General features: G+C 43.6%; 1 protein-coding gene across 1 annotated transcript in view; it reads right to left on the bottom strand.

Annotated features, from left to right (window-relative positions):
• DNAH11 (dynein axonemal heavy chain 11) overlaps positions 1–9,160 on the bottom strand; it is a 326,309-nt gene extending 317,149 nt beyond the window's left edge. The window contains 2 exon segments of the mRNA XM_055085043.1: positions 7,271–7,414; positions 8,745–9,160. Of these exon segments, the coding sequence (XP_054941018.1) occupies positions 7,271–7,414; positions 8,745–9,095 (495 nt within the window). The 5' untranslated portion in view covers positions 9,096–9,160.
• Positions 9,161–10,305: the final 1,145 nt, after the last annotated feature.

The raw sequence follows: 10,305 nt of genomic DNA, 5'->3' as shown, positions 1-10,305 counted from the left end.
TAAGCCAGAAAGAGAAAAACAAATACTGTATGCTAACACGTATATATGGAATCTTAAAAAAAAAAAAAAAAAAAAAAAATGGTCATGAAGAACCGAGCGGCAAGATGGGAATAAAGACGCAGACCTACTCGAGAATGGACCTGAGGATACGGGGAGGGGGAAGGCTAAGCTGGGACAAAGTGAGAGAATGGCATGGACATATATACACTACCAAACGTAAAAGAGATAGCTAGTGGGAAGCAGCCGCATAACACAGGGAGATCAGCTTGGTGCTTTGTGACCACCTAGAGGGGTGGGATAGGGAGGGTGGGAGGGAGGGAGACGCAAGACGGAAGAGATATGGGGACATACGTATATGTATAATGGATTCACTTTGTTACAAAGCAGAAACTAACACACCATTGTAAAGCAATTATACTCCAATAAAGATGTTAAAAAAAGAAAAGATGTGGTGTATATGTATAATGGAATACTACTCAGCTATAAAAAAAAGAATGCAATAATGCCATTTGCAGCAACACGGATGGACGTAGAGATTATCATACTAAGTGAAGTGAGTCAGAAAGGGAAAGACATACCATATGGTATCACTTACATGTGGAATCCAAAATGTAACACAAATGAACTTATCTATGAAACAGAAACAGACTCACAGACATAGAGAACAGACTTGTGGTTGCCAAGGGGGAGGAATTTAGGGGAGGAATGGACTGGGAGTTTGGGGTTAGCAGATGCAAACTAGTATATATTGGATGGATAAACAACAAGGTACTACTGTATAGCACAGGGAACTATATTCGACATTCTGTGATAAACCATAATGGAAACGAATATGAAAAAAATATATATATATAACTGAATCACTTTGCTGTATAGTAGAAATTAACACATTGTAAATCAACTATACTTGAATAAAAATAAATTTTAAAAAAACAAAAGAACTAGTGTGTCTTCTATGAGCTCCGTGGGTTAGGAACCTCGATATCAGAACTGCCAAGAAAGGCACGTTTTTGTGTCATGTGGAAACAGAGGAGAAACACCCGTCTCTGGCCAGGAGGGTTATTGGGGAAGACTTGCCAGGAAACTTGCTACTTGGTTTAAATCTTTAAGATGAATGAGCAGGGCAGGCAGAAAACTGAACACTGATGCAAAATCACTGAGGGCTGCAAGCGTAGGGTTCTGAGAAAGTTCCAGTCTGGTCTGCCTGAAACTAGAGCCAGCACCCCTAAGAGGCGGGGCTGTGAGAAATGCTGGCAAGGTTCATAAAGAGCTTTGGAAACCAGACTAGCTTTTTCTAAAAGCTAATAGCAACAGCTTTTTCTAAAAGTCAGGGTTGAGGATAATTCTGGTTCTTCAACATTTCTAATTTACTGGATACTGTTTCAAACCTTCACTCTATTTACTGTTCTGTGACGAGGCCAACTTCTTTTAAAATTAAATATTTGTGTCACAAGCTGTAGATAAAATTGTTAGGAAATTCTGAGCCCCATGCTTTGTAGAGCAATTAGGCGAGCAACAAGAGTATCTCCATGAACATCATTTAGAACAAATTGACCTGGGATGTGCTCTTTAATGACAATAAATCTTGTTATCAACAAGCTATATACAAAGTAATTCAATTAACCTGGGGTTTAGTCTTCCACTGTAAATTTTTTGGTCTAGGTTTTATGACTTATAAGAAAAATCCGTGAACTTTCTCTGAACCAAAATAATTTGGACATGTTTACTAGGGGATATACAACTACAGATAAAAGAGCCATGGTGCCTTTGCTAGAGTTCTCTTTACTCACCTTTCTTTTATCTCTTTTTAAATCTGGGGTGTTTCTTTTTACAGTGGTTCTTAAATCAGCAGAGACTATTACCTGACAAACACTTTCAAAGTACAGGAGCCTGGTCCCCTGCCAGACTTATTAAACTGAAATGTCTAGGAATGGGCCCCAGACACTGACTACAAAAACCAAATCATAACTTTCATTCTGGCTTGATAAGCATTTACAATTATTGTTTCTTTTAAGATTTGGGTCAACATAATACTTAAAGAAATAACTACATGACATTTTTAATACTTTTGCTAATTATATAATATAGTTACAAATAATAATGAATAGGGACACATAATAATGTTGAGCAGCAGATCGGGAGTAAAATTTCGGAGATGCTGGATTTGAGATGTCTATTACACAGCAAGTGCCATGTCCCTAAGGGCAGTGGAAGTCTAAGCTTGGAGTTCAGGAGAGAGATCAAGCCTGGAGAGAGAAGTTTGGGAGGGCCCAGCATATCAACATAAATTACTGTTAATCACTGTATATCTGAGTCAAACTTCAAAGACTATGCAACACTGAATACAAGTGAGTATATTAGGTCATTAAATGAGAAAAAATAGTCAAATGACCTTCCCCATATTCCTTTCAAACACTTGGTCCATCCCTTCTTTATTCTACCCCAGTTAAGAACCACAGCACTGGAAAACTACCTCAATACTTTTCATTCCAATCACTGCCTCAATAACACAGTCCCTCCTCGCTCCTTGATTGAGTCACCAATTCACCAATCCTTGCATTAAATGTTTTTCTTCTTCATATACAAAGTACCCAGAAAGACAGAAATTGTTTAGCTTGGAATGCAAGTCATAAATGACCATTTGATTTCAAAACTTTCCACTGAAGCCTGTCCTGATAAAAACCTTCACAGAACATGCCTTACTGCTACCATCTTCCAGTAAACACACGGATATGAGTTTGACAACCGGCTTTGGTGGCAACCATCCGGATGAAAAAGTTACATAGGTGTTAATTTTCTAATCAGCCTCTCCAGCTTTATTTCTCAACACCCTCCAGCTCTTCTTCCCCAATCTTAAACGTATTAATGCAGTCCATTTTTAAAACTGCAATCTGCATTTCCTACCTCTGTGCCTTTGCACTGCTTCTCCCTTCCTCCCTCTCCTACATCTAGCTATTGCTCCTGTCCTTCGACACTATGGGGACCAAGTAATTTACCATACAACTGAAGATGCTTTAGAGAGTAAAAACAAGCAATAAAAATGAGCAGATGTTAACTGATCTGTAACAGGAGGAAACTGGAACCGCCCCCAAGCAAACCAAGACCTATAATCATCCTATTTGAGACTCCCCACCTTCCCTGCCAACCCTGCAGGCGCCACAGCACCCTGCTAAAACCACTACATTCACCACATCGTATCACTGTTAGCTCACACTGCTTGCTTTCCGAAGGCAGAAACATCCTAACTAATTGCCAGGTGTGTTCAGTCACTGGCACCAAGCAGATATTCATTAAGTTTTGATTAAACGAACAAATGACAACTATGGGCTTATTTAGCATACAATTTCCCACAAAGTGTCCTTTTCATATAAATGTCCAAAACATTCAAATGGAGATAGCAGAGATCGCACACCAAATGCTTTTTCTCTAAAGAAATATCTTGCAGCTTCAGTGTTTTGTCTCTTATAAGAACAGGCTATCTTTAGCCCTTATTAAACCTTCATTCGTTTAACAACTACTTACTTAGATCCTACTGTATGTCAGGCAGAGTCTTGTGTGTTTGGGACTCATCAGTGACCAAAACAAAGATTAAGAGCTGGGGGCTTCCCTGGTGGCGCAGTGGTTGAGAGTTCGCCTGCCGATGCAGGGGACACGGGTTCGTGCCCCGGTCCGGGAAGGTCCTACATGCCGTGGAGCGGCTGGGCCCGTGAGCCATGGCGCTGGGCCTGCGCGTCCGGAGCCTGCACTCCACAACGGGAGAGGCCACGGCAGTGAGAGGCCCGCGTACCGCAAAAAAAAAAAATTAATTAATTAATTAAAAAAAGATTAAGAGCTGGGACTACCGTAAGGCAAGTAAGGCACTTACTTTGGAGCATAAGAGGGCACCAAAAAAAAAAAAACCCAACAAACCTCAATAATTGAGATGAATAATATTTTTAAATATTTTTAAAGTAAAAGCTAATCCAAAAATGATGAATAAAATATCAACATTTTTCAATAAAGACAGGATGAGTATTACTGACCTTTTGCCTCAGCCTCCAATATGACTTGGCATGGCACTGTCAGTGATCCTACTTTTACTTCAAGTGTTGATTTTTTTTGCATTAATTTTTATTTTTTAAAATACTGCGTTTGGGAATTCCCTGGTGGGTCCAGTGGCTAGGACTCTGTGCTTTCACTGCAGAGGGCCCGGATTCAATCCCTGGTTGAGGAGCTAAGATTCCGTAAGCTGCGTGGCACAGCCAAAATAGTAATAATACTACTGCCTTACATTATTACTCCTCTTGATTACTGGATTGTTTTTGTTTCTCCCCACCTCTCTGGAAGTTTTGTTCTTGAAGTGGGTGTCTCACTTGCCTGACCCTAAGTCCCTGCCCTTCAAAGTTCCCTGCTCACCTGGAGGGTGGCTTCCCGGAAAATACATATTTGAGCAAAAAGACTTGCAAGACATGAAGGGGTTGGCTGAGTGGATTCTGGGGAAGGTGAAGAAATGGCAAGAGCAAAGGCCCTAGGGCACCAGTATGCCTGAGACAATTAAGGAAATGCAAGGAAGCCATGAGTTAGCAACTGACATGAGTTGAGAGGTCATGGGGAGGTCAGACCACAGAGAACTCGAACCCATGCTTTCATCCTTTAACAATCCTAAGAATCACCTGTGCTTCTTGGTCCTGATTTAGCGGCTCTGGGACAGGGCCTGAGATTCTACAGTTTTAACAAGTTTCCAGCTGATGCGGATACTGCTGATCCACAGCGAGCAACAATGCAAAGTCTAGACTGCTATAAGCTCTTGGGCCCTTACTCTGAGTAAAAGGAGAACCAGTGCAGGGTCTGAGCAGAAAGTGACATGTTCCTTCTCGTGTTTCAACAAGGATCACTCTAGCTGCTGTGTTGGGAATAGGTTCTAGATGCGAGTCGTATAGAAGCAGAGAAACCAATTAAGAGGCTGATGTATTAACACAGGTGAGAGATAATGGTGAGCTGGACCAGGGTGGTAGCAATGAAGGGGAGAGGGGAACTGATTCTGGGTATGTTTGAAGGCAGAACTTGCAAGATTTCCTAACAGAATGCATATAAAGTGTGAGAAAAAGCCAAGAGTCAGGGCTGACTAGGAGGTTTTTCTGGTTTGGGCATCTGGAAAGATGGAGTTCACATCCATTATTCTGGGAGTAACTCCAAACGGCACAGGGTGGGGAACATCAGCTCAACTTGGAATGTTAAGTATGAAATGTCTATTGCACACCAAGTGGAATGTCAGGAAGGCATATGGAGCCCTTTGGAATTTGGGAGAGAGATCTTGCCTGGAGAGAAAAGTTTGGGAGTCCTTCAAACATCGTAAGCCACAATGAGCCAATTATGTGAGACACAGTGGATACTAAGCAAAGACAAGCCTTGAAAATTTTTTTATCTAAAAATCTATAGTCTTGCCTTAGGGCCCCTTCATTCTGAATTTAAGCCTTGTCCATAAAGAAACCCAAGTGACATCTTGAGCGTGATGTCCTCACTTTTTTCCTCCCAATGCTCATATCCTCAAGCATAATTAAATAAATGAGAATCTTCCAAACCTGTTAAACCCGCGAGGTTCTGAATGTTCTGTGCCTTCTATAGATGTGCTCAGGGACAGCTTACTCTCTTTCACTTAAACTTTTCAGAGGGCTGTGCAGACCCTGCTATTGAGGTAAATTCAGAGGAACCTGAAAGAGTTTTGTATCTTCTGTCGCCTTACACAGACAGAGTAAGAATTCCAGTGAAGAGTGCTGCCTTGCCCTTCCAAGGCCAGTTGATGGCAGCCTGGATTCACAGGACCAAAGGTCATTCACATACCATGTGAAATCCTTTCATCAGATTCAGTTCAATAAAAATCTCTTGAACACCTGCTACATACCGAAAACTGTCTCAAGTGCTGAAGATAGAAAACTCTCTTCCTAGTTATCTCCATGAAATCAACTAAAACCATGCAAATTCAACAGAAGAGTGAAACCAAGGTAGAACTGAAGGTGGGGGACAGAAGCTTTAGTTAGCCCAGAGACCGCAAGAAAACACCTCCTTTCAAGAAGACAGAAGAGACTTAGGAAGGAGAAGAGGTGTGAAAGATGGAGATTGACAAATCATTAGTCAAAAGTATGTTGGGGGCTTCCCTGGTAGTGCAATGGTTGAGAGTCCGCCTGCCAATGCAGGGGACGCTGGTTTGTGCCCCGGTCCGGGAAGATCCCACATGCCGCGGAGTGGCTGGGCCCGTGAGCCATGGCCGCTGAGCCTGCGCGTCCGAAGCCTGTGCTCCGCAACGGGAGAGGCCACAACAGTGAGAGGCCCGCGTACCGCAAATATTGGCCATGGCAAGACTACAACAGTGAGAGGCCCGCGTACAGCAAATATTGGCCATGGCAAGACTGCTTTTGCTACTGAAATCTGGTTTACTGATACTAACCCAGTGTTACCCAGAGTTTGGGGTGTATTAGAGTCACCTGGAGATCTTTAACAACTACTGCAGCCTGGATCCCCCCCACCACCACCACCAGGCATTCTGATTTAATTGGTAAGAGGTGTGACCTGGGCCGAGGCATGTTAGTTCCCCAGGTGGTCCAAATGTTCAGCAAAGTTTGAGAACCACTGCTCTGGTTCTTCCAAACCTAGTCATTTGGTACGTTGCTCCTCAAAGCTGGTTCATGAACAAACAGCATCAGCACCAGGTTAGAAATGTAGAATTTCAGCCCCACTCCAAACCTAATTTATCAGTTTGCCTTTAACAAAATCCCTAGGTGGTTCTAATGCACATTAGAGTGCCAGTAACATGGGTTTAAGAGAGCATTTCTCTGACTTAAGGGGAGAGAAAGAGGAATTTTAAGGCAGTCATTCCTAATACATTATTTCCATTACCCTTTCCCATTATCTAACATGAGTGCACTTAGAAACTAACAGGAATCTGAAAAACTGATAATACCCCTTTGCAAAGTATAAATTTGTCTCTACTCTGAACGTGAAGTTTAATACCTATAGCTAAGTACAGGAGCCTATTCAATTCAAGCTGCTTTTTAATTTCCTTCCATTATTTAGAAAGAGAGGAAAAGGAGGATCCTGCAAATTACCACCTGTTGAACGTTAGCATCAATATCAGCTCATTTCAGGAACAGTCTAAATACTATCATTTTCTGTCCACCTGGCTAATGAGATGACTGGCTTCTAAATTCTCTTTTTAATAGCCACAGTTGTCCTGAATAATTCCAAGTGTCGTAAAGATAAATGAAAGATTAAAATATTAAGGATAGACCAGTACCTCGTCTAGGAAAGCAGTTACATGACCAAGAGATGACGCAGGTAACTCTCCAAATAAAACTGTTTGAGAGAAATCATTTACTCCAATGTTTTCAGTACTCTTCTTGGCAATATAAACAAGTTTATGTTTTGCATCTCTTGGAATCTGAAACAAGAGTAACATAATTATTTTAAGTCCACAATGTAGCTTCCATGTTAACAAGCAGGATTTGCTGTATCTAACTTGTAAGTAGATTGCTAGCATAAGAAACAAAACCTGGCATCTTACCTATCTTTATAAATAAGATTGCTCCACTGCTCTTCTGCAAAGTTTATACAATTTTTTTTGTTCTTTTATAATGTTAATTTCACAGTATTATTTGTGTGGAATGTCACCTTTCAAAAGCATGTCAATTAGGATCATCATATACCATAAAGTCTCATGATTAAACAAATACAGGAAGAAATTAGAATGTTTCCATCTTAGCAAAGGTTATTCTTTTGTATAACATTTTCTTGTTCAGAAGTAAGCCAAACCGAGATAAAGACCAAGAGGTTAAATTGTATTTCTATACTCAAAGCAGTGTTTAATCAAGATATTCTAACATTTCCATAACTATCAAGTCATTTCTTCAGATATCATGACTGTTTAATACTAAACTGTTCTTGTTCACTCCACTGACAAACTTTTAAAATTAGGAGAGTAGCAAAACAAAAACAATTCAGAACTCACAGAACCCTAAGGCTAACTCCAGTTACTCTCTTCTCTGGGATCCTATTTCCCCGCCATTATTACGACCACATCTAGTGATGATGGCATCACTTTACAACATCGACAGTGAAGAATCTCAAGACTGTAAATCTTGCTCCAAAGTCTTCGCAAACTCTTTAAGTACAAATGCTGTGATCGTAGGTGATATGTTAACCTTCAAATGTACCAGAAGTCTACATTTAAAAAGGTAAAAGGAAAAAAACAAAAAAAAAAAGGAAGAGAAAAGGGAGGGGGGAGAGAGAACTGTTCTGAGAGCACATTGCTGGGCAATTCTTTTTTTAAAGGAGTCCTAAGTTTTATTCGTTGGGATTAAGTATGGTTGACAGGCAGACTGAGCCATGACAAGTTATTTGGGCTCCGCCAAACACCACATCTGGCTCCGGAGTGACACAAGAGCGATTTAAAGGAAAGTTATCTGACAAATTGAACATACCTCGCGCCTCACGCCCAGGCAGCTGAAGGACGCGCTGCTTTTCCTGCTTTATCCGGGTGGAGCAGGCCCAAAGGCGGACCTTCTAGAAAACTACCAACAGCTGCTTAACAGCAGAGTGGGCGCACGTGGGGGACTCTGCGGACTCTCGGCAGGCACTTGATTGAAGTTTTTTAAAGCGCCCGAATATGTGCCCCGAGAAAACCCAAGGAAGCACAACTGGCCTGTCCCGCTCAGGTGTCCGTCAGGCTGGGCGGGAGGCGTGACCTGGTTCCCTCGCCCGTCGCCCCCTACCTGTTGGAACGCCGCGAGCCGCTCCACGGCGTCGACGCTGAACACAAGGCAGGCGGGGCTGGGGCTCTCCAGAAACTCCCCCAGGACCTGCCGCTTGTCCTCGCTCTCCAAATGCTGGCTCCATTTCTCCTCCGGGAGCCCCAGCATCTGCTCCAGACGGCCGCCGACGAAGCGCACCCGCGCGTCCTGGGCGAAACTCCGCGCTCGCCTGGCCGCCGCCACCTCCTCGTCTTCGTCCTCCTCTTCATACTCCACCAGGCCCGCCGCCTCCGGGCCGGCGCCCGGGGTTAGGCGAAGGGTCGGGACTTCCCGGAAGCCTCCCGCCTCCCGGGCTGCCACCTGGGCTGCCATCCAGCACGTCTGAGGGGACGCGGGGCTGGCCGGCTCCACGCGCGCGCCCCTGCCCAGCCCCGGGGAGGCGAGGCCACCTCCACACTCGCGCCCCGAGAGGCGCCCACCTCCTCCAGCGATCACTGGGAGCGCGGCCGCTAGTCCCACACCTGTTCCCACTTGGCAGCCGGCGTCTGCGCGCACTGCGAGCGCAACGCGCCAGGACTCTGGCGGGCCTTGAGCCGCCGCGTCCCGTTTCCAGGGGAACGGCGTCCCCGCCCCGGCCCTCTGGGGGCGGAGTGAGAGCCGAGGGGAGGAGCGTGCCCTCGACCGGCGTGAGCCACTCGGTGGCCTCCTTCGCTGCCCTCTGGCGCCCTGGCACACTGGCTATCTTGGGGCTCCCGGGAAGTGAGAATCGCAACCCAGTATTGATTAACTGCTGTGTTTTGAGCAGCGCTGGGTTGTGCTGAGCTCCGTGCTAAATCCATCCCCTTATTTTAATATCTAGAAAGGCAGGGCTTCGACTGGTCAGCTTATTTAATGAGCAAAGAAACTAAGTCACAAAGTGACTAAGCAACAAGGAGATGGTGGAACCGGAATTCAGGACTCGCGCCGAGAGCTTTTAATTTAGCTTGCCCATAGCTGTTAGAATGTTTCCAGAAAAGAGCCAACACTGCAATTCAGCTTTCCTAGTTGTGGCAATCCAAGATCTAGGTATTCAAAATCCTGATTCTGAACCTCACCTGCCACTTATTGGGATGTTAATACTAACCCAATGAAAGAATGCATGACGTCTTTGTAAATAGCAAAGTGCTCTGAAAATATATAGCATTATTATTCAATCCAGAGTAAAAGCTCAAGGGAGAAAAGTTCCAGATTAGTAACAGTCTCCGTGATGTTGAAATGGATTTCGGTATGGTCTATTAATGACATTTGTTGAGACTGAAGTAGCCAGAATTTTGAGGGGCAGTCCTCAAACTAAAGTTTTTTTAGTCCTTTCCATTTGTTCATTTCAAAGTAAAAACTTCAAACCCCTGTTTCCCATAGGAACTATGAAGGAGTGTTGCCCTCAATAATCCATTATAATAACTGATTATTGATAAATAGGTTGTATCCAGCAAGATTTGGTGCCTTAACAGGTTTTCTTTTTAGGATGTCAATTGTGTCTGAAAACCATCTATAAGATTTTCTAGTTATATCATCAGACGTTTGAATGAACACAGGCTCCTGG

Source organism: Physeter macrocephalus, chromosome 5, assembly GCF_002837175.3.
Source record: "Physeter macrocephalus isolate SW-GA chromosome 5, ASM283717v5, whole genome shotgun sequence".
In the NCBI taxonomy this organism is placed as follows: Eukaryota; Metazoa; Chordata; class Mammalia; order Artiodactyla; family Physeteridae; genus Physeter; species Physeter macrocephalus.
Note: the sequence above shows the minus strand (reverse complement) of the source record. Positions and strands in the feature narration are given on the sequence as shown.